Here is a 25025-nt window from a genome sequence, read left to right as displayed (position 1 = left end):
AAATAAATTTGTGTCATAACTGTTTTAAGTTATCCACAAAAGATAACCCACTAATTTTCAAGTTGAGGGAAAGGGCTTCTATAAAGCGATTAAATTAATGTATGTGTAACAGCAAAGCTTTGAAGTTTGAGGTCCAGTATTTTTCTGATCAGGCCTATTTTAATAATAATAATTATTGTGAATATCGTCATCATCGATGTGGAGATTAGACAAATTTTAAAATATACAGCTTTTTTCATTGTTTTTTTTTTTAGGAAGGATGATTGAATAAAATGATTTTAAAATTAACGAAAATCTTTTTGATGTTTATATTTGGGTAAATTAATTTTTACATTTGATATGATTTGATTTATTTCTAAAAAGTAAAACAGAAAATAGAGAAATTATTATACAAACAAGTAAACAGACAAAAAAGAGCTATGTTTACAAAGAAAACCGTAAAAGAAAAGAAATGGTTAAACACACAATGCCTTGGTTTACATACAAAAAGGAGTGAGAAGGTACAATCAAGTAATAAAAAATAATCTTTAGAATAATTAATAAATGAGTCATTTGACCAATTTTTAAAAATATTTGTTCGCTAAATCAACAAAAAATATATTTGATATACAGCCAGAGTCATAAAGGTTAAGCAAATAATTTACATCACTATATATGACCTCATGTATACTACGTTGTACTTAATCTCTGATGAAGGTGTGTTGGCAGTTCTCCTGAGCATACTAACAGTCTGTCTCAGGCCTGTGAGCTCTGTGTGTCAGTGATGAAGATATTCTAACAAGACAGATGATCTTTTCTTTTGGTCAGTCTGCTCACAAAGCCGTTATGGCTCAAATCGTGTCCTGTGATCTGTTCGCCTGTCTGCTCCTCCTCACCCCACTGATGCAGGTGTTCTATTTCTAGCTGTACTGCTCCAGTTTATCCTCCTTGTTGTTGATATGAGTCATGCAGGTCTTACATATCATCTCCAATAGTCTGAAAGGTTCAAATAGAACAAGAGTAACAGACAGGACAAAGGCCCTGTCAGTTTGAGATGACAGTCAGAGTTCATTGTCACTCGGAATCTTAATGACAAGATTAGACGATTAGTGGGTGTCAAGGTTTTTAAGTATTAGATCGCTTTCATCACTCAGGTCACACTCTTGTTCTGTTGGCTGAGAAGCAGATAAGACTTTGGAAGTGTTTGCCGAGTATGTTTGCTCAAGGTGGTGCAGTTTCTGATATCGGAGACATTCAAAACAGAAAAGTAATCCAAGTAAATCCAAATATTTCTGCACCGTCTGAGTTAGAAACTCCTTATGCAGACAGAGGTGAAATTAAGCTGAGATGATGTTTGGGAGTTTACCTCTAGTCTGGACTTATGCTAAGTTCATGTGATGTTTTCATGAGCTTTGAGATTGTAAAGTGAGAACAACATAAAAGCTGCAAAGATGGGTTGCATTTTAATGCTAAAGCATTTAAACAAGAGGTTGATGGCTGTTTCCATTTTATGTGTATTTTATATATATTAATATATTTAATGTATTATGTATTGAATTTTTAAATATTTTTGTACTTAATCTAGGCCACTCTAGATAGATAGCAGTCAACATCAATACCATTTTACATGTGATCAAAAATTTATATTTAATACGTGAATTGATAAAAAAGTTTCTTACCATTGACCAAACATTGGCTTTTGCCCGCCATGTTTATGCATTTATGACGTCAAGTCGGCAACTGGTATAAAAAAAACGTTGTCATCAATGTTAGTATACTCGCCTGTGCAACTACTAAAAGTAAAGTAAAGTAAAAGCTACTTGGAACTAAATAACCAAATATATAATTGTTTACCATCAATTCTATTTTCATGCTTTTGGGAATTTCTGCTTCCCTGAAATGTCACACAAACATCACAACTCGGGTATCATTATAATTTCCCAATTTCCCTTTCATAATCACAACTTTAGAGGGCCATTCATGTGGTTGTAACTGTAAATATGGTAATACATTATTTCTGAGGAACACAGGAAGGCAGCATTAATGCCTACCAGATATGCACTGGACCCAGTCCACTATGATTTTGGGATGGTGATGAATCATTTTTGTGGCTTGAACTCTCTCACTGAGCAGCATTTTCCTTCATCTGCAGGAGTTTAAAATGCCTCACGACATTGTTGAAACCAGGGACGGCAGCATCTTCGTTGGGGACGTAGGCACTAAATCAGTCTTCAAGTTCTCCACTGAGAGTAAGTTCAGCTTCATTAAGACAGTCACGAGTCAAATCTCTGTCGTGTCCTCTTGTGCAGACTTCATCTTAACATGAATGGGTTAAATGAAGTTCACATTCTCTACTGTACATATTAATTTATTCTCATCCAAGAGATTATTTAGACATTCCATGAGAATGTCCAAATCATTTTGTTAATCAAGTCCTTTTTGTGGTGGCTTTGCAGATAAACGTTCTAGTTGTAATCTAGCTACCCCTAAATCTGGCTTTTTTTCAATTTTTCAGAGTTGCACCGCTCTGTCAAGAAAGCTGGAATAGAGGTTCAAGAACTTGAAGGTGAGTATTGTTAAAAGTTTTGGTTGTTGCATGTTATTATTATTGTTTTATAGTTTGTATATTCATCAGGATATTGAAAGTTCTTGCTGCTGATGATCTTTGCTGACATTACTAGGTAACACACACACACACACACACACACACACACACACACACACACACACACACACACACACACACACACACACACGTGACACACGACACCTGCAAGAATTGTGTCCTGTGTAAGCCCTAAGATCAGAGGCTTATTCCTGTTTGACTTCCACAAAGCCCACATTTCTGCAAACCACAGATGCATTACATTTGTATTTTATTTTATTTGTGTATTTCAACAATTTCATGACCAAGGATATCTATGTGTCTGATCAAGGTGGTTTTATTCAGTTTGGTTTTAACCCAATGTCATTTTAACCCCAGCACACCTATCTGCCGCTGTATTTTTAATTCCATGTCTGGTAGCAAATCTTTTCATGGTGCCTCTTTAACTGTTTTTCATTCAAATTTTAACACAGAGGAGCTGGTCTTCTTTTTAACCAAACCTGTCAGACTGTCCTGGACTCTGTTGCTCCTTATAAATTAAAAAAAACCTCTACTGCTACACCCCAACCATGGTTAAATTAATCCACTCAAAAATTAAAGAGAGAATGTAGGAAAACTGAGAAAAAATTAAAAAAAGACAGGTTTAACTGTATTTGATGATATTTGAAAAGATTCAAGAAAAAAATATCAAAAGACAGTTAAAGATGTTAGAGCCTCATTTTTATCTAACTTAATTTTACCAAATCAACCCAACCCCAGAATTTTATTTAAAGTAATTAAAACAGTCACCTCCCACCATTTTATCGATACCTCTCCAGAAATATATGAGAAGTTTTTACAATTTTTCAATAGCAGGGTTATGGATATAAGGCAACAAATCAACCGCCCAGACCATAGTTCACATGCCAGTAGGGACGTTTTTATTAATTTTAGCAATTTTAGCAATTTTAGACCAGTTCCTTTGTCCTTTTAATCCAAAATAATTTCCCAAATTAAAGCTGCAAGCAACGATGAAAGGGCCCTCGCACCCCAACATATGTCGGGGTACTGGTGGGACTACAGCTAAAGCAGCTCTTCATTTCTGTGAAAGTTGGATAATGCATGCAGAGAGTTCGGACCTTGGAGTGAGCTATTACACATGGTTTAGTACTTTCAGCAGCCACAAGGTGGCAGTGGAGGGGACTGCAATTCCATGTCATCTTAGTGTACATAATTTGCCGACCAAACCATGTAAATGTCATGTAAATTCAATGATAATTGTCCCTCAATGCTTACTTCCTGTTGCCAATTGGTGGTGCTATTGCGACTAGTGAACATTGTCATACAGATGTGTTCAGGGTGGGACCCTTATCAAACCTATGACGTTTCAGGCAGATGGGACAATGTACACCAAAGTTAAGACAATTTCCTGTTTTATGGCGAAACATCAAAATCCAGTGCTGCGCCATGGGAAAACTGTAAAAGTTTTGGGCGGACCTTTGATAAACTTTCATCACAATGGGGTTGAGATTGGACCCACTAAATTTGAAGTCTGAAATCAGATTAAACCTGTTGGACAAGTTTGCAAAAGTATGAGATATCATACATGCAGATGAAATGTAGTGAGAGGGCTGCCTCTTTGAGATGTTCTAGGGGGCGCTACTGAGGCATGTTAGCACACTGACAGTCCAGCCCTGAGCAGCTTATAGACCTGCTCAGGGCTGGACTGTTGTCCACCATGTCACGTTTGGAGGACATTCCAGCATGTATTGTAAAGTTATAATATTTTCCCCCTCTATGGCAAACATCGGCATTCGAGGCTAAGCCACATACAAATGGTAAAAGTTTTGCATACAGTCTGCCTGTATGATAACTTTCAATTGTGAAGATCATACAGGCAGACTTTCAAGTGGATTTGATTTATTGTGTAGGACAAGTTCATAAAAGTATAAAAGAACAATTTCCTGTGGCCACTAGGTGGCGCTTTTATGACTAGTGAATATTGTCATACAGAAGTGTTTAGGGTGGGACCCTTATCGAACCTATGAAGTTTCACGCAGATCGGACAATGAACACCAAAGTTACAACAATTTCCTGTTATATGATGAAACATTAAAATTGTACGCCGTGCCACGGCAGAGCCGTAAAAGTTTTGCATGGATCTTTGATTACTTTTCATAACCAAAGGGTTAAAAGTGGACACACCAAATTTGAAGTCATTCGGATAAATTCTGTAGGACGAGTTTGCAGAAGTACGAGGCCTAAAATCATAAAATGAGCATAAAATTCAAAATTGCCGACTGTCTTTTAGGTTTGTGGGTGGGTCCAAGAGGCTTGTGCATCTGGGCATGATACACGAGTGTACAGAATTCTGTAATTGTAGGTGAAACTGGCTGTGGGGGCTACACGTTAGGGGGCCCTGTGGAGCCATTTTGCCATTCCCGTTTCTGAAAAAAAAATTTTTTTAAATGAAGATTTGCCTTTTATTCACAAAGGAAAAAAGAAATCATGCAGTGAATTTGATAAGTAACGACACTCCAGTTCTCTCAGTCTGAACGCACCTGCTGTGGCTGATTCTGTGTGGACAGAGCAATTGAAACCTCATTAATCACAACATTTCTCTGTGTGCAGAAATGGAAGCGTTTGTCCAGACAAAGGTGAGGCCAGAGCACAACATGTCAAAGGCAGCGGCCATCCAGGAGAAGCAAACTGTGGCTGTACAGCCTCAACCTCAACAAGAGACAGAGGAGGAGAAGAAGAAGATGGCAGCGACGCCAAACAGAGGCCAGGGCGTGCTCCCAGCCGTCATCACCACCCTGCTGCTCGTCCCTCTGCTGCTTGTCCTCTCTGTGGGAGTCTTCATCTGCTGGAGGAAAAACAGTGCGTGTGACAATAATAGGGACTGTGAATAAAAAGGAACAGAAGGTTTCGATATTGAAATTAGATAGAAAGCCACACAGCTTCTTTTGACAAGGTTTAAGGGTTTCAAGTCAATATTAATAGAATAATCACAGGCCCATATGTCAGTCAATAGGGGTATTGATCACTGTAGTGATTCCTCCTGGTCCCTTCCTAAAGTGGTTTTAATGACAGAGATGGAGAGCGATCCACAGTTCTTGGTCTATACAAAACAGCATTCTAAAGGCCTGCAGTTATTATTTATTGTGAAATTGTAAAAGACTCAAAACAGTTTTTTTCTAAAAACAAAAAAAAAAGAAAAAAGAATCAAATGTTGAAAGCGCCACACTCTGCTCTGTATGCTCTGTTGTCTTTTGTTCTTTTAATATTTGGTCAGCAGCATTCAGCTAAATCTAATTGAATGTTGTTTGTTTGCAGACCGATGTGAGGTGAAAAGTGACCCCAGCTCTGTGGGAGGAATCCTGGGAAAAATAAGAGGTAAATAATGAATGAAACTAGAACAAACTAGAACATTTCCTGAGATATTTTTTTTTTGCCAGATTCTTGGTGTGCAATTCACATCCCAATGCTATTATTATTATATATTAAAGGCCCCAACACTGTGTGTGTGTGTGTGTGTGTGTGTGTGTGTGTGTGTGAGTGAGTGAGTGAGTGTGTGTGTGTGAGAGCGAGAGAGAGAGAGAGAGAGACAATTGTCATGCACATGCTCAACACGTGTGTGCGGTGGCACTGGTTGCTATGGTGATCAAGGCAAAGTGATGGACTGGAGGGGGGAGGGGCAGACTATAGATACAAAAACATTAGATTCAGAATTACATCATAACTCTTGGGGAAAGTATCCACCATCTTACCTGAGTGTTGTTTACGATCGCCACCTCTGGGGAGGAGCTGTGGTTATCAGCTGTGCAGCAGCTAATTCCGCTACCTGAACGAGCAAAGACACCAGTGAGGCGGCCAGTACTTCCAACACAATGAGGTCAAGGAGCTCCAGCAACTCTTGTAGTATAAAAGACAACTTTATTGGACCGACACGTTTCAGCTTCTGGCCTTCATGATGGTCATCATGAAACACATTGCAGACATCCCTTAAATAGGTAGGTATGAAATAAAAAAAATTAAGAAAAAAAAAGCAAGTGCTTTTTTATCTTTAATTGTTTTTTATTTCATACCTACATCCATCATCTCTAACTTGTTTGAAACGTGTCAGCCTCATTTTGGATTACAGGTATTGTGAACAGCATTCTGTGATGTCACAGGACAGAGATCATGACGGAGGAGACTTTGACTGTTTTTTTTTTTTTTTTCCATATTGACCCTGATTTTACATACTATCAATACAAATATTCAAATGAGATTCCACTATTGTATGGCCACTTTAAATACTGGATGAAAAAACCTTTTTGTAATCTATCTTCATATTTGTCAGGACTGTTATAATAATAATAATAATAATAAACTTTATTACAGACTCAATGGTCCAGATAAGAGCAAGACAATACATACAAAAGATATAGAAGACACATAGAAGTACCATACACAACATATTCACAATGCAATAAGATCACTTAATAAAAAAAAAAAAAAATACCCAATACAATATGTACAGATCACTTAAAAAACAATTAAAAAAGTCAATGACCACAGAGGAGATTACTATACCAATGCTTCCATATCCTGGACATATAGCGTGTAGTGCTCAATTTGATGCTTGTCAAAGCCATGATTATACAGTTCTCTGAGTTGTTCAGCCGACCTATAAATTTATACATCAAATTATTGCAGTGTATTAAGACCTGCAGACACGAACATCTCGCTGGCGCTACACCAAGTTAGTGACATGTTGTTTTCCCTTTGGCCAGGGAAAGCAGTGGGCAGTCTGAACCTGGGGAACTTCTTTGCGTCCCACAAGGGTTACAGTCGTCAGGGCTTCGACCAGCTGAGCACTGAAGGCAGCGACCAGGAGAGGAACGACGAGGACAGCAGCGACTCAGAGAATGAGGAGTACTCGGCTCTGCCGCCTCCTCAGTCCTCCTCGTAGACTCTCTGGGTACAGACACCAACCTTCTGCTTCTTCTGCCAATCCAAGATGTATGTTATTCATCATGTGTGTAACTGTTGTGTTAGCTGCCAATCTTATTGTTTATATATTTAAAAAAAAAAATGCTGTATATAAAATTAATTTGGCATTATTCAGACACTTTATTTAATGTTTATTTAATTTAGCTGTGGTCTTGATAGAGCCTTGGTGACAAAATTCACACATTTTACTTAGAAAGATTGTTTTCCCCAAATCAAACTTGCATTTAGTGAAATTATTAGCACAGTTTGAAACACCTGGTGTCAGATTCAGCCTTAAAACAAGACCAAATCTGCCAATAAGCTGCATAACTTTTATTCATCCAGATTCCCCTGTTTTGGGGATTTTATAAATGTGATCAGAAATGTGAAAAAATCCACTGAAATTCTTATAATAACCTGTTTTGTTAGGAAACCGGTGAAACTAATCAAAGCCCATTTGCTGGATTTTTTTCTTGAACTAGAAGGAAAATGAACCAAACTTCACTGAATGACTTTTTCAGAAGGGGAATTTCTATGACTGAAATGGGGTCAAGTATTTCACATTTCTTATATTATTTATTTGCACTCAAAGCAAGCTGTTTGAAAAGCTTCAGGGGTACGTTTTCATGGTGGCACTGTGACCAGCACAAGCAGCACTGCGACAGAATTTTCACAAGAATTTAAACCTAAAAAAAAATTCAAAATCACATTGAGAAACTTGGCAAGACCTGTCCCACAAACTACAAAAAAATGCTACAAGGTGGCAAAGAAATGATGTGAAAATTAGCAATTGGGGATTATTAGATAAATATTATCAAAAAAGTGGGGAAAATGTCCAAAACTGTAACTATAAGGCTCTTAGTTATATATTTAAAATTATGTTACAGAAAATTACTCTTTTAAGCACTATCTTAAGGCAGTTTCCTTTTTCTTAAATTTTCTCGTATTTTTGTACTAATGCCTTGCATTTTTTTTCGCCATTTCTTAAGTCATCTCTTTGCATAATTTCAAAAGATTGGTCTTTTGTTGAGCTGTTGCTGTCAGACTGTAATTGGCTCTGTTGGATCTGTTTCAGCGATGAGAGCAGTGCTGTGATTGGCTGCATTTAGTAATCCCCACACCGTCTCATCTTTATTTCACTTCACTCGGACCTTTAGCACTTTGTGCTGCTGAACTAAAGTAGCAGGTGACCACAGTATGTGGTCCCAAGACATACCTCCTCTTTGTGCTGGTCACTGTGCTTGCATTGAAACAGGGCCCTCAGAAAGAATCAGAAACCTTCTGTTGGCTCTTTATTTTACTGTTCAGTGTTTTGGTTCTGCTGAGTCTAAACTGGACATAAATACAGTGTTCATTTCATGAAATTTTAATGTTTGAGTAAGAATTTATTTCGAGGATTAATTATGGAAAAATGTATCCTTATTTTCAAAATGAAAAGTTTAACCGCACTGATATTCTCTAGATGGTTTACTTTTACTGAAAAAGTGCATCCTTCCTTACTTAAATCTCTTCCATGTAGTAAAGCTACACACAAAGCATTATTATTTCAACATGATTGTTGGGTCCATGTTTCAGTTCACATTTCATTTTGTGCCTTTTTTACTTGTCTGTATTTTGCCTTTCTTCAGCACCTGCCATTACAACATGTTCCATGAGATGAAACAGCTGCTGCTAGTAGAGCTTGTACTATATATTGATTTCTCTTCCATACAAGTGAACGGAAAATGGATATTATTACATATATATGTATATGTATATTTATGCCTGTATGTGTGTGTGTGCATGTGTGTGTGTATGATGCCAATCAAACAAGTCTCAAGTCTCAAGCACTGTAACTGTTACTCACTCACCTCAGACAATGTCAAGAATACAGCAAGAAATAGCTGCTATGTCCATCTTCCATAACTTAAAGGAACCACATCTCTCTGTAAGTTTTGAGCTCCTTACTTACAAATTTATAGTTGATATGTTTGCTGACCATTTTGAAAAGCATGCTGCACTCTTAAACTGACTTGAGTTGTGTAATCCAGTGCAGTAAACATTATTGTTGTCGGGGGGTTGTTGAGGGTTTCCCACACATTCATTTATTTTGGCAACCCACCATGATGGAAACATTTGCCATGTATTGATCTTATATTTTAGAGCGAACTCTGGACACAGATACTTAACCATTATTGCTCTGGGTCTAAAAGTTTGCTTTCACTCTGCAGCAGCTGGTCCACTCACCGATCCATCTGATCTAACCAGACTGACAGATCAGTTATCCACTTTGTGACTTGCATACTGCTGGAATAAAGAACTTATGACGAGCTCCCCGCATCAAAAAGTCTAAATTTAGAGAGGGGACACCAACCAACCGTCCAAACCCAGAGATATTCACCAACTAGATGACAGACAAACTAGCGAGATATTCAGAATCTAGGAGCTGGAAACACTTCGTGATGTTTTTGCTTGATGCAGTTGCTGCTTAATATAAATGATTAATGGACTTTAGAAATGTTTGAGATGAATATTCCTATTCAACCAAACTGAAAATCACTTAATAGAAATCAATTGTGCTACACTGTAAAAATAACCTACTTGTTTTAACTTGAATATGTTAGTATCTGGGCAGCCTTAAAATTTAAATGGACTGAATTTGATCACAAGTTGAGGTAATTTTCGTATCTTTTAAATTCAGTCAACTTAGAAATTTAAGTCAGCCTGCACACAAACTTTTTCAAATCAAAACAAATAGTTCACAGTCTATGTAAAACCATAGCTGAAAGGAAAAAACAAACAAACAAAAATTAGAATTTCTAAAAAACAGCAGCATATTTAGCGAAATGGTCAGCAATGATTTAAAGTATACAACCTGTAGCAAACGGGCTAAAACATGCAAAGGAGTGTGTGTGGTTCCTTAAATGTTTGTCTTCATTAGAGCTGCATGTCTGCGCTTTAATGGATCTGTTTCAGCAGTGTCATGTTGTGTTTCTTGTGGACCATTGTGCACATTGTGCCAATACAATGTTACAAACTGCAATTGTTTATAACAACTAAGTACATTGCTTGAGATTTAACTTGAAGTTAAAAATTATGAATTGATCACATTTGATTTGATCAATTGCTAATTTGTAGGAATGAATGGAAAACTGAGAATATAGCAAACATGTTCAATCAAACCTACAGCACAAATCCAAGTTGTTCAGTGAAATCTGAATCAAGCACGAGTCACCCGTAATAATAATAATAATGCAACAATTAGTGTCCATCAATAAAATCCAGTTTACAGCAAACAGACTAAGAGGAAATACAAAGATGTGATGAAGTGGATGTTGTTTGTCCATCCAGAATACTCCGTTTCATTCTGTATTCTCAGGTTTCATTTCATTTGCTCCATCTTTCATTCCATATTTTTAAATTCCATCCTGTATTCTCAGACCCTCATCAGATATTTCTGGTTGTATCAGTTTGCCACACACTTTGAATGAATGATTCCCTTAATGGCATGCCATAGAAATTGCATTTCTGATGTTGCGGTCACATGTGGGCTATCTGATTTATTTTGACACACTGGTTTTGCTGCAAGAGTACTATTTTCAGTAATTATGTTATTTGTGTAATAAAGTATCTGCAAAGCATCACTGTGTTTTCTGGAGTTTATGGGATCAGACCAGTGAGGCAGCTGCTTGGATGAATAATTAAATCATCACTAATGACTCTCCTCTTTCATTCTTCACATGAATATTTCTGTCTGTCACTTGTCACCTGAACAACCAAGTGCAGCACTCTTCCAGGAGAGACTGACAGTATGTTCATGTCTTAAGAATAAGTTCCCTGAGGGGCCGTGTCCACCAAGATATCCCCCCCAGCTCATAGTATAGTATGTCTTGAAATTTAAAAAAAAAAACAAAACTCTCTAACTTAACCCTTAACCCTTTGAAACCTGTGAAACTGAGCAAAAAATGGCAAAAAAAACCCCCAAGGAATTAGATTGGATGGTATCTTAGAAGCCATCCCAGCTAATTGCCAGATTTTTTTGATCATGTTTTTTATTTTTTGCTTTTATTTATTTAATTTTATTTTTATGCAGTTGCAGGTCGTTTAGTGCAAAGAGGCTCATTATGTTTTCTCCTTGTTTTTCAAAGGAAACATGGCTTTTAATTATCCATCAAATTCCAGCCAGTTCTATTTTTTCATGGCATAACACTCCGCTGCTACTCCAAGTCTAACCCTGAACTCTGAGTTGATTTACTCCAAGAAAGGAAACTATTCGATTCCAGAATAACTGATCTGAATAAATTCAATCTGAGTATGTTCACCCTGAGTTCAGCACATGCACAACCTCAATAAAAAGCCATCATTAATGGAGCCGCGATACCTCAATTCACCATGGCAACTGCTGAGAAATAGAAATTAAGCTACTTCACCCCACTGGAACTAAAGGTCCTCATGATGCCTATGGCAAATATGAGCCCATATTTAGAAAGAAAAGTAATACCGCTGCAGCAGCTAAGGAGAGAAAAGCAGTATGGGAGAAAATTGCTGCCAGAGAGCAGGTTATGTTCACAGAGTCAGTTACCATGGTGATTGACTCAAAGTTTGATTTAACTCTCTTTCCCTCATCTCAGGGTTAACATACTCAGAGTTTTCACATAATCTGCTTTCTGGACCCCCCACCCCACCCCAGGAGGAGTTGTGACTGTAGCATTGTTTGGACTGCAGGTACTGGCAATGGATAGGATTTGAACCCACGTTCTGGGCCATTGACCCCTATTTGCCACAGATGATCCCTCCATGCCACCAGCACCATCAACATGAGGGTTTGTTCTCTGGGCACATTAATGTTTTTATTTGGCTGTTGGACTTTAAAACTTCTTCAGGTACTGGCAACGGACGGGGATTCAAATCAAATCAACAATTCTTTGGGACTGAGCCTTGGCAATGTATTGAGACGGTTAATTAATTAAGTAACCAACCTTTTCATTTGGCTTTTGGAATTTATAGATATCTCACGTACTGGCAACAGAGAGGGACTATATATGTGTGTCGTAAAAATGCAAAGAAGTCGTAGAAAAGTGTCATAAAAATGAGAAGCAACAAAGTCACTGTATAGTTCATTATGAAATAAGAAAAAATGTAATTGTATAGTATGTCTTAACAATACCAAAAATAATTTAAAAAAATAAATAAATAAAAAAAAAATCCTAGTATAGTATGTTATAGAATCAGAATAAGATTGGATATTATGGCTTTAAAAATGTAAAAAGAAAATCATAGTGTATGTTATAAAATAAGTTAACAATGTCATTGTATAGCATGTCTTGAAATTGTAAAAATACAAGTCATAGTATAGAGTGTTATAAAATCAGAAAATAAGCCATTGAATAGGATGTCATAAAAATGCAAAAAAGTCATAACATAGCATGTTATAAAATCTGAAAAAAATCTCATTGTATATATATTGTATGTCTTAACAATGCAAAAACAAGGCGTAGTATAATATACCGTTCAAAAAAATAATAGTAATGTCATAGTTTCCATAAAAATGTCAAACTATAGAATGTTGTCCAAAAACTCATAAAAAGGTCATAGTAGGGTATGTCATTGAAAAAATTCATGCAGGTGCGATAGTATACTATGTCGTCAAAAACTCATTAAAACAATATGTTTCAGTATGTTGTACAAAATCTCATAATGAGATCATGCAAAATCATAATCATCAAAATCCTTGTAATACTATAGTGTGTTGTTTGAAAAATCATAAAAACAGGTTATATAATGTGTGGTTGAAAATTCATAAACAATTTATAGTATATTATGTCAGGCCAAAACTCATAGAACACAGAATATACAAATACAGAAGACAAACATTAGAATATGGGTAGAAGTTTAAAAAAATTATAAAAATATGTTTTGTTGATCATAAAATTATGAAAACATCATAGTACAGTATGTCATTCAAAATCTTAAAAATGATCGTAGTATAGCATGTTGTTCAAAAAGTCAATAAAACTTCACAATGAAATATGTTGGACAAAAAAAAATCACAAAAACATTAGTATAGTATGTCGTTCAAAACATAAAAAGTGTCATAGAACAGCATGTTATTGTAAATCCTTTGAAAATGTCTTAATATAGCATGTTGTTGAAAAAAAACAGTATAGTATGTCATTGAAAAAATCAAACAAACGTCAAAGTATAGTATGTTGTTCAAAAAATCAGGATAATGTCAGTATGGTTCATAGTTGAAAAGTTCATTAAAACATCATACTACCATATATTGTTGAAATAATCATAAAAACATTGCAGTATACTATGTTGGAAATATTATGAAAACATTGCAGTATAGTATGTAATTCAAAAATTCAACATGACAACATGCTATAGTATGACTTTTTTAATCACATTTTCGATGACATACCTTGGCATAAATTTGTGTCATATTTTGGACGACATACTATAGTATGACGTTCTTGTCATATTTTGGATGACTTTTTGATATGACTTTTTGTCATATTTTATACTGCATACAAAAGTATGACTTTTTTGTCATATTTTGGATGAGATATTATAGTTAACTTTTTTGTCATGTTTTGGATGACATATTATATTATGATCTTTTGGTCATATTTTGCACAACATACTATATCAAGGTATAGTGTTTAGTTGAAAATTTTATTAAAACATCATAGTATAAGTCTAAGTATAGTATGCTGTTGAAAAAAATATAGAAACATCATATTTTAGTATGATATTTAAAAAAAATATATAAACATATAAAATATATAGAAATCATAGTGTTGTTTGTCAGGCTAAAAATAATTAAAACATCATCGTATAGTATGTAGTTCAAAATATCATACAAATGTCTTAGTATTGTCTGTTGTTTAAAAATTCCTAAAAACGTCATAAGTACAGTATGTTGTTCAAAAAAACAATCAAAACATCCCTCTACAGTATGTACTATGAAAATGTTGTAGTCTACTATGTTATTCAAAAAATTGTAAAATTGTCATAGTTTAGTTCCTTGGGCCAAAAGTTGTAAAAACATCATAGTATAGTATGTCATCCATAAAATCACAAAAATGTAATTGTGTTGTTTATAAATTCATTCAAATAATAGTATAGTATTAGTATTGTATATCTTTAAAAAAAAGTCATGAAAATGTTATAATACGAAATGTTTTAAAATTTAGTATAGTTCAGGTCAAATCTGTTGCTTTTGGTTCCAGTTTACTCCAACTTTTCAGTTTCTGAACCAGTTTATTTTTGGTCAAAATGCTCTGAACGGTTCAAAGTTAGGTGCGAGAAAAGGAACAGAATCAGTTCCATTTTGGAGGAAAAGGAGTGAAAAGAGAGAGGGACCGTGTGTCTCTATTCCCCCAAACTGCGCTGCAGACTAGTGCTCACAAATTTCACGATACACCAAACTATTTGATCATATTATGTCGTTTTATTCAAAAGCATTTTGCACAAACAGCACTATAATGACAAACAAAACCCCAAATAGCTCATAAGAAACCCATTGTGGCTAAATCATTGTCACCCTATTGGGAACAAGTGTACAACAGTGGCAGATCACGTGTAAATGATTCTTCTTGTGGAACTGGAACATTAAAGAACCACTGAGGAGTCAAGAAACAGATCAGATCAATATTAATTTTGGGAAGATCTTAAGCATTTGTTTCAAAGTTAACCTCTCAGAAGAGATCGTTGAAACGCACAGTGCTCTGGCAGAGTAGAAAAGCAACGATACAAAACAGAACTGCAGTATGTCTAGAGGAGAAGAGTCTCAAGTTTCCCAGTTTTCATATTGGTATCAGTGCTAAACCAAATGCCACGTTGTTCCTGATTGTAATTTTGGACATAAGACACTGGGTGATGTTAACATTTTTACAGAACTGATCAAACAATAAACATTATTTTACAAACATTTCAGATAAGCTCAGTAAGGCTTAAGACTGTTTTAGGCAATTCAGAATACAGAAAAGACAAAAAAAACCCCCAAAAAAACAGATCAAACAATAACAGTTTTCTGCAATATATGACAATGTTCATTAAAGATTAATGACTGTTCCTGTTAGCCAAAGTCCAGCTCAAGCTCGCATTTCATCACATATGTTCAGCCCTTTAACCAGCACAGTGATTATTGTTGTTATTGTACAGATGACTGGGATCATGCAGTGATATGTACTATGAGACAAGACAGAATGATCTCTTCGTGAAATTCATTTCAAACACAGTGAACATGTTTGGTTGGTTTCCTTAGTCGAATATGGTCACTGAACAGAACTGGGCTTTTCTATTGTTGGTTGGATTCCTACTTTTTCCCACCATCTAATTTAAGTTTTCACTGTGCTGCATGCTCTGTTTCCTTTTACAGAGAAGTTAAATAAAATATTTTTTTTATAACAACTCAGTCATGCATAAAAGAGTTATTCGGTACATCAACACATTGAGCAAACAAAAAAAAAAAATAATGCATTTAACATATTTTCACTGTGCTGTCATCAGAAAAATTAAGATATAGGAAATTGTGCTAAACATTTTTCACAAATTTCTGGACATTTTATGCTTGGTAGCATTAGACCTGTAGCCAAAATTTATCACTGAGACATTTTACAAATAACAGTTTAACGGATTTAGTTTTCAGAGATTAAAAAGTACTTTTAGTATAATTACTAAAAAGTTACCCTGTTGGAAGGCCGGGACAAGTGCTGAAAAATTAGCTCTGTTAAGAATTTTCCAACGCATTCTCATCCCAAGTTGTCACATGCTGCCGTTTTGCAGTGGACTTCTGTGTTTTAGGTATCATTCTGCATCTGCTGTTGATGTCACGGGATGCTGTTATTGTGGTGTCAACACAAGTACATGATGGGATTACCCTGCACGGGTTATGTTTAGACAACACAAGTGGAGGCTGTGGCTCAGAGCCACGGGTCATTGTAATTGGAATGTCAGCGATTCGATCCCCGGCTCCTCCAGTCAACATGTCGAAGTATCCTTAGGCAAAGATACTGAACCCAAAATTGGTGTGAGTGTGTGTGAATGGTTACTGAGTAGCAGGAGGCACCCTATACGGTAGCCTTGGCCACCAGTGTGTGAATGTGTGTGAATGGGTGAATGCAACATGTAGTGCTTTAGATGGTCAAAAAGACTAGAAAAGCACTTTACAAGTGCAGTCGGTTTACCGTTTACAAGCAGATGGCAACCAATGCTGGGACATCAACAAATGCACATTCTGGCATGGATGGTTAATATTAGGGAAGGAGGCATGTGGTAAGGTGCTGAAAAAAACACCTAATTCAGACGGGAAGTCTGGGGGTGCCCCTCCCACCTGCCCTATAGGCGCCTGTGCGCTCCTTATATTACATCATTACCGGCAGCGGTTCAACCTGGCACTGTTATGAGGCATATTGTGCAACTGTCAGGTTCTGTCTAGCTGCATTCTAAAGTGACGCAGCCTATACACCTTTGAGGCTGATGCAGCCGCTGCCATTCGGCTGTCAAGTGGCAGATAATAACACGAGGGGAGAATCAGGCAGATGCAAAAAGTTCCTTTTGGCTTCAGGATTGTATGATGAATGCACTGTCAAAGCAGCAACATTTTAACGACTTGGAATGAGAACAGGCTGGCATTCTTGTTGTCTTGATTCTGTCCCATTTGATACACAAAGTTGCTGTCCATAAACATGGTACGCCCAAGATGAAGTGAAGAAATGAGGAATATTTTTCAAAGAACTGGGAAAGGTTACTCCACAAAGGGAGACATGAAGGCATCTGCTGACTTGTTAACCAGGCGTACATCACTTAAACTGCTAGAAAGTCAGCCATCATTCAGCAGATATTTTTTAGTATGGTCACACAGATGTCATTAACATGTTTTACCTGATGCAGATAAGAAATGCATATCACATGCTAATACAAGTTAACATGGTCACAATGAACACAGGGGCCATGGGGCCATTGCTCAGTTTCAAATCCAGCCTCGGTTCCAATGATCTACCCTCACCTTTAATGATTATTTAAAATGAACTGCAGTGGCTCAGCAGGATGGATAAATCAATCATCAAGAGACATGTGTGTCTCGAACACTTGTGCTCACAGAGGGCGGCTGAGGAGGGAGAGCGGGTCGTCCATTAATTAATTGATTGGCAATTCGATCCCCATCTCCTCCATGTCAGTATCCTCGGACAAGACACTGATAATGATCACTCAATGATCACTGATAATGATGTGACAATGATCACTCAGCTCTATGTATAACTGATATGATAATTATGAATTATGATATTTATCATTTATGTTTTTTATTGTTTAAGATAAAATGAAATTGCTACATATCATTCTGTATGGTGCATTAATGAACTGAAGAGGAAATGATGTGAAATTAGTAAGAAATGACCTAAAACTGAATACTGGTCCAGTGAGAAGAGGCTCAGTTAGGAACCTCTTGGATTAGACACCTTGCATAGCTTTGACCTACATTTATAAACAGTCTTTAAATGGAACTTTGGTTAACTTATACACTAATCCAACACTGACAGCATCAGAAACCCGGTGAGCAGCTCGACTCTTCCTCACGAGACAAAACTTTTACAAACAACTTATCTTTGATATGATTGCTACAATTCAATCAAATTAGTCCTTTTTTTGATAGGATTGTTACAAAAATAGAGATTTGATCAGGGATGAATGTTAAATGCAAACATCAGGGAGGCTCCAGCATATCTAAAACAAACAGCATCTGAAACCACCTTTGAGTTTGACAGTTTTTGGAAATTTCCAAACAATCCAGAAATCACTCTTACCCAGCGGGGTGTGGCCAGGCGTGCAAATCTGAATATGTGTGTTATTAACATTTGTTCAATTTGTCGTCTGCAGACAACAAGACACACAAAAGACAGAGTTCTTAGAGAACTATGAGGCAGGCAGTCAGAGGGGGCTATGACAGCTGGTTTTCAGGCCTCCTTTGAGTGAGGCCATTTGGGACAGGTACTTTTTTGCTGTTAGCAGTGACTGGACAACACATTATACAAACTGCTTTGTTCAAAACATACTCAGACCTTACCTCCCAGACATGTGGAATGACCTACGAAGACTTTGTCGCAGTTAAGAAAATGCTGTTAATAATAACAGCTATACCTCGAAACTAACCTCCAAACTCTCTTATACCCACTTTGTTCAGAAAGAAGTCATGATACATAATAACAATGACAGTGTCAAAGTAGAACAGCATGAAAAGAAGTGACAGTATGCAGTGGGTATAAAGTGTGCCTTCTCATGGAACAGCCAGTGCCGGAGCTGCAGACTGGAGATGAGACCTAGTCTCTGTACTGAGTCTCTGGGCCATCATTCACTGTCCAGTTCCTTGTGCTCCGGGGACGGACTCTCTCTGGTTGGCAGGAGGTCGTAGTGACAGGGAATGTGGCTGTTTTTCGGTAGATCGTACGGATCTTGACCAAACTGTACATGGCCGTCGCTGTCTGCGGTCAGCTGGATGGTGCTCACAGTCGGCTCTGAAATCAGAGACGTGCGAGTTGTCATTGGAAGAAAGATTACAGTACAAAGCCGTTAAGTTAAAGGAACAGTCCAACATTCTGGAAAATGTAGTTGCACGATCTGCAAGGAGCTGAAATTCCTTAAATACTGAATTTCAGCTTCCTTGTTCTGACTATAGGCTTGTGGCCCCTAGTTGCACGACTTACCGGTATTGGAATACTTTTGTACCCGCTGCTATTGCACTATTGAACAAAGCGAGCACAAGATGAAGGATGATGCACTTGGCACTTTAAGCTTTAGAGTGTGTGTGTGTGTGTGTGTGTGTGTGTGTGTGTGTGTGTGTGTGTGTGTGTGTGTGTGTGTGAGTAAGGGCACTTCGTCATGACATTCTTAGGACTTCTTCTTTTAGTGTTCTTATATTTTGAAACAATTTAATAATAGATTATACTTGTTTTTATGTCTTTGTTTTAATGTCTTTTAAATCTCTATTTTTGTGATGTTGTGTTTTGGATTGCTAAATATACCGTTCGCAAAACAAATTTACCCTTGGGTAAATGTCCCTAGCTAGTGTTCGCACTGGCCTGTGAACCTCTTCTTACCCATCTGCTGGTAACTGGGGACTGTGATTACTTCATCATTGTATCCAATTAAAAATCTGTATGAAATTTTGACATAATTAGTGTATTAGTTCTTGAGTTATGGTCAAAAACTGTTTTTGAGGTCACAGTGGCCTTCAACCACCAAATTCTAATCTGATCATTCTTGAGTCCAAGTAAACTTTTGTGCTTAATTTGAGGAAAATGCCTCATGGCCTTCTGGAGATATTGTATTCATGACAATGAGACAGAATCAAGGTCACAGTGACCTCTGACCACCAAAATCAAACAGTTAATCATTGAGTCCAAGAGAAGTAGTGCCAAACATGTAGAAATTCCCTCATGGTGTTTGTGAGATATCAGGTTCATGAGAATTAGATGGATATGTTACAGATTTTTTTTGTTGTTGCATTTTTTAAGGTCATTTTCTTGTGTCTTTTTGTTTCTTTTGTACTTTTTGTGCTTTGTGCTTTTTACTTATTTATGGCTTATTTTGGGTACATTTCTTGTCAACTTGCTCATTTTCTTGTTCCCACGTTTTTAAAAAAATTCTGGCAATTTACTCAGGTTTAAAACTAAATCAAGGGTGTGAGGACAAAGGGTGTTGGATGCTATGCAGATTGTAAAGCCAGTGATGGCAACTCTGATTTGTGATATTAGGCGTTATAAATAATGCTGACTGACTGTCTTAATTAGTGTGTAGTTAATGTAGCTGAAGCATCCTTCTCTAAGTGGTCACCATGACAACAGACAAATGTAAGCTTAAGATACTCACCAACTTCATAGACATTGCGGTTATCTGCTGGGCTGCTGTTGCTGATCTCGGCGTATGGTGAGTCCCGTCTGGCTGGTGACTTCATCTCCACATAGCCGCACTCGATGTTTTTGGCCGTCAGCAGGGGAGGGTCCTTTATTGTGGCATATGGGTTTTCCGAGCTGTTGAGGGAGCAGGAGCTGCCATGGTAGGGTATACCCTTCAGATCTGGAAGACCCAGGCACAGGAGCCAGTCAGAGGTGAATTCCAGCATTAGAATTAGCATTTTAGGATTTATCCGTAAAACTGCAGAACAAACCTCGTAGAGATTTCCCCATGTATCTCCTGTCCACTCCATAAGCTCCTGATATGAAGAAAAATGAAAATAAGGAAGATCAGTGAGTGATGAAGGCATATATTATGAGAGAGACTGTTATGGCGAGATGGGGCTACTGTTCTACTGAAAGTGTTCTTCATATCACCATGAATTAAAGATGAAAGGTCCATTTTGTGGGATTTAGTGGCATCTAGTAGTTATATTGCAGATTTCAACCAACCAAAACTTATGCCAAGCTTGTATGAGAAATATGGGGGCAACACGAAAATGTGATGATCTAGAGTCAGTTTTTGGTTCATCCTATCTGGGCTACTGTAGAAACAACAAGGTGGACTTCAGGGCAGCATACTTTCTTTCTTGTTTTGCTTTGAAATGCAAGCCAGCCCCTTTGAAGCATTCTGTGTCCCCTCTTTAAATTCAGAGGTTTTTGCGCATCAAGGAATGCAGCACAGGCAGAGCTTTCTATGAGTTCTTTTTTCCCTCAGCAGCAGTTTTTGACTCATAGGGTGGATAATATATACAAGGTATGCGGTAGATTGTTTTGAAATTAAAATGTGTCCACAGCTGCTGCGAGTGAAAGCAAACATTTAGACCCAGCAGAATAAACAGTTGGGTTCCATTTTCCCTGTGCCTGGCATTGTGCTTCTCTGTCTGTGCCGAGTACGCTCTGCACTCCAACTGTGTGGTGCAATGCATAACTGAACGGTATATATACTCCAACAGCGCTTCTAATGCACGGTCCAGTTCCAAAAATAGAAAATCCATTTGTGGCAGCAAATATTTTGATCACGGTGGGACACTAGACATAAATTAATGTGAGAGAAACCTTGATGTACAAATAGAATCTAAGAGAGAGAGTATGGCCACTTTATTGGCATCAACAGTAATCATCAACTCATGTTCAGCTTCTCTTTTCCGTTTTGTGGTTTGCAAGTTCCTGCATTAAGACATGTTTAGCAGCTCTTAGTGTTTGTTGTTCGTTTGTGACACACTTTTCTTCTGCTAATTACATTTTTCCCTCCATTTTCAGCATTTGTTATGCCTCATGTGTATGTGCCTCGTACTTTCTCCATTCACTAGTGCTGTTGTTTTGGATGGATGGATGGATGGATGGATGAATGGACGGGTTTTTCTTAAATGTACATACACATTGTCACAGTGGTGAGATAATTTTTGTTACTAACTTGTGTTTTATTCGTTTGCTTGTGTTTCCTAACTTGCAACTCTCTCGCAGGGTTTTAAATCTAGAGTGTCATTCTGACTTAACTAGTGGTGAAAGGAACAGTATTGCTCTGTGCACAACATTTTCTGAACATTACAGAGTGATGATAAATAGTGGGATAGCGGCTAACTATTATTTTGAAACAAAAATAAAAAAGGTACCAACATGTATCTTTAATGTTGATATCTATGGGGTCACTGTAATGTATTCCATTTCTCACCCAGTTCATTGAAGCAGTCGTCTTGTTTCCAGTCTGCAGGCAGAGTGCCGGTGTGTTCAGCTCGAGGCCTTTTTCTCTGATCCACATTCTTCAAGTTCACAAACAGCTGGCTGCTCTTCGCCTGAAAAATTAAAGTTTAAGGGATGAACATCAGATGTTAGAATATCAATTAATGCTGTCCTACTTACCCAGAAACCCCTAGAAACACATTTCTATGCCAAAAGCATGTGGAGATGGATTAATATGATGGAAAACATGGTTATATGTTAACTTTGATACTTGTCTAAGAAAGTCTAAGAAAATTTTCACTTTAGATGCCATTTGCTGCAAAAAGTGGATTTTGAGTAGCTTTTATGTTAATGAACATGTTCCATAGAGAATTCACACTTTGCCTCTCTGTGTCTCCCTATAGAGTCTCACAGTTCACATTTATACCTTTCCATATGGAGCGCTAACATGTGGCGGGCTGATGCACTGGGTCAGAGTATGGTAGCTGGGGTTGGAGAAGTAGTTGCTGGGGAGGTTCTCACATGCTGGAGGATGAGCATCTGAAACATGATGAGGTGACAAGAACTCTTAGCTGGAAGTTCATCGGCCTTTCAGCACTATGGACAGAGATCAACAGTCTTGCATGTTAAGTGACAGGTGACCCTGAGACGTACCTGCGATGGTGTAATCGGCAGTGACCCTCATGGCAGGAGTGTAGGTCACAGCCGGCATGGTGGGCTCTTTGCCCTTCTGCTTCTTCCTGTAGATGATGAAGAGGAGGAGGAGGAAGAGTACCAGCAGCACCAGGACGATGATTCCTGCAATGGCTCCGATCTGGTAGGTGTCTACATGCATGGCTGCACTGGTCAGACTGTTGAGGCTGCCCACCACCACACCAGCTGCAACCAGAATCAAAGGCCTTAGTGTTTGTTAGCTCTCAGTGAACATTTGTCCATTTCTAAAAATAAAACTTGAGGTAAGTTCTATTAAAAGGGAATGACTGTAAATAATTAGACAACCATGAGAATCTGATTCAAGTAATCAAAAACCTTACAAACAGATCTGAGACAACAGACATTTTAGATTTTTTCTGGCATTGATTGATGCCATGTTGATTGAGGTAGGTCCTCACCTTGGTCACAGCGAGCTCCCTTCCAGCCTGGGTTGCAGTAACATGTTCCAGTCATGTGATCGCATGTGGAGTTATTGAGACAGTCACAGACCTGACGGCAGCCATAACCATAGGAACCAGGAGGGCACTCTGGAGGTAAGAAAAACAATTTCATTAAACTTTTTTTTTTATTTAGTGATGCAGTACATTACAGAAGAAGTGAGGACATGACGAAAACAACATTATGTGGGAAACATGACGTTACGTTACACTGAGGACGGCAAAGACAGGACAAGACAGAAACCAGCAGGACTGTCACATGCAGTGTTGAGGGTATTGAAAGGCTCTCTCTCTCTCTCTCTCTCTGTGTGTGTGTGTGTGTGTGTGTGTGTGTGTGCGTGTGTGTAAATGGTAAATTCATCTGGAAAATAAGTGGGTGGGGGAAGTGTAAAGTCTAAGGAGAAAGTGTATAAGGGAAATATGCTAAGTAGAAAAATAAGTATTTAGATAAATAAATAAGTGGATGAATAAAAAGGTTGGAAAGAACAGAGGGAAGAGAGAGAGAGAGGAAGAAAAAAGAAGAAAAGAGAGAGAAAAATAACCCCACTTTTCTCCCTGTTACCACCCCCAACCCTTTCTCCACCGTGTTCATCTTTCCCAGGTTATTGTGATGCTTTTTATTATTACATAACGCAGGGATGACACCTTCCTCAGGTGCCCCCAGACCCTGGGGAGGGAGCCAGCCAGTGACAGTCACCTAATAATCTATCATCCATCTAGAACAACTCCCAGACCTAATGAAAGGGGGTCTGTTCACGTGAGTAAAGATTTTTACCAGAAGCTTTAACATTTTTTCATTCCATTTTATTTTATTGTTTTCCTAGTTTTCAGTTATTATTATCCGTTTTTTGTTTTGTTTATTTTTATTTTCATTGTTGTTGTTAACATGGAAGAGATAGAAGCAGGAGGGTGGGGGTGTGACATTTAACTCAACTTTAGAGGGATGCCCCTAACCCTAGTGACACAAAAACAGCTTTCTAAATGATGGAAAGAATTAACATAAAAATGTAAACATGATATTTGGAAGTAAATAAGAGTGCAGTGTGTGTGCATCACCAAAGTGATCATGTTTATTGAATCTAAAAACAGTGTACAGCAGTTAATGACACTGTAAGGATGTGCAAGCAAACAAATACTTCTCTGAACAGGGATAAAGACAGAAGGACAGGTAGAAAGAAAGAAAGAAAGAAAGAAAGAAAGAAAGAAAGAAAGAATGACAGACAGGCAGAAGGAAGGTTGGTAGGAACGAAAGAAAGAAGGAAGAAGGGAATCAAGGAGAGAAGGAAGGAAGAAAGCAAGGAATGAAGAAAGAAAGAAAGGAAGGAATGAAGAAATAAGGAAGGAAGCAAGGAGGGAAGTAAGAAACTAAGGAGGGAAGGAAGCAATGAATGAAAAAAGAAAGGAATGAAGGAAAGAAGCAAGAAAAAAGGGAAGGAGATAAGAAAGGAAGAAAGCAAGAAAACAAGGAGGGAAGGAAGGAAGGAGGGAAGGAAGGAACATACTTTGTTCACAGTGGCGTCCCATGAAGCCGGTGCGGCAGGTGCACTGTCCAGAGATGTGATCACAGTCGGCTCCGTTCCTGCACTGACACGTCTGCAGACAGTCCTTCCCATAGAAACCCAGCGGACAGCCTGTGACGAAGACAGCAGACATCACATGATCAAACTGCTCTGAAATAACACAGTTTGTCTCTCTCTGTGTGTGTGTGTGTGT

General features: G+C 37.7%; 2 protein-coding genes across 3 annotated transcripts in view; one reads left to right on the top strand and one right to left on the bottom strand.

Moving 5' to 3' along the window:
- The window catches only part of pam (peptidylglycine alpha-amidating monooxygenase), a 50904-nt gene extending 39744 nt beyond the window's left edge, over positions 1-11160 (top strand). For both annotated transcript variants that reach the window (XM_042509937.2, XM_042509936.2), the window contains 5 exons: positions 2132-2228; positions 2495-2545; positions 5195-5443; positions 5900-5959; positions 7342-11160. In XM_042509937.2, the coding sequence (XP_042365871.1) occupies positions 2132-2228; positions 2495-2545; positions 5195-5443; positions 5900-5959; positions 7342-7520 (636 nt within the window). In that variant the 3' untranslated portion in view covers positions 7521-11160. The remainder of the gene's footprint in view (positions 1-2131; positions 2229-2494; positions 2546-5194; positions 5444-5899; positions 5960-7341) is intronic.
- Positions 11161-14955: 3795 nt separating this feature from the next.
- Positions 14956-25025, bottom strand: part of megf10 (multiple EGF-like-domains 10) — an 83463-nt gene continuing 73393 nt past the window's right edge. Inside the window, exons 18-25 of the mRNA XM_042509621.2 lie at positions 24815-24943; positions 23274-23402; positions 22816-23040; positions 22589-22701; positions 22154-22274; positions 20694-20738; positions 20396-20602; positions 14956-19041 (exon numbers count right to left, since the gene is read on the bottom strand). Coding sequence (XP_042365555.2) covers positions 18875-19041; positions 20396-20602; positions 20694-20738; positions 22154-22274; positions 22589-22701; positions 22816-23040; positions 23274-23402; positions 24815-24943 — 1136 coding nt within the window. The 3' untranslated portion in view covers positions 14956-18874. The remainder of the gene's footprint in view (positions 19042-20395; positions 20603-20693; positions 20739-22153; positions 22275-22588; positions 22702-22815; positions 23041-23273; positions 23403-24814; positions 24944-25025) is intronic.

This window comes from Plectropomus leopardus, chromosome 20 (genome assembly GCF_026936395.1).
Source record: "Plectropomus leopardus strain MGB_pleo_1.0 chromosome 20, ASM2693639v1, whole genome shotgun sequence".
NCBI classification, from domain to species: domain Eukaryota; kingdom Metazoa; phylum Chordata; class Actinopteri; order Perciformes; family Serranidae; genus Plectropomus; species Plectropomus leopardus.
This window is presented reverse-complemented; position numbering and strand designations above follow the sequence as displayed.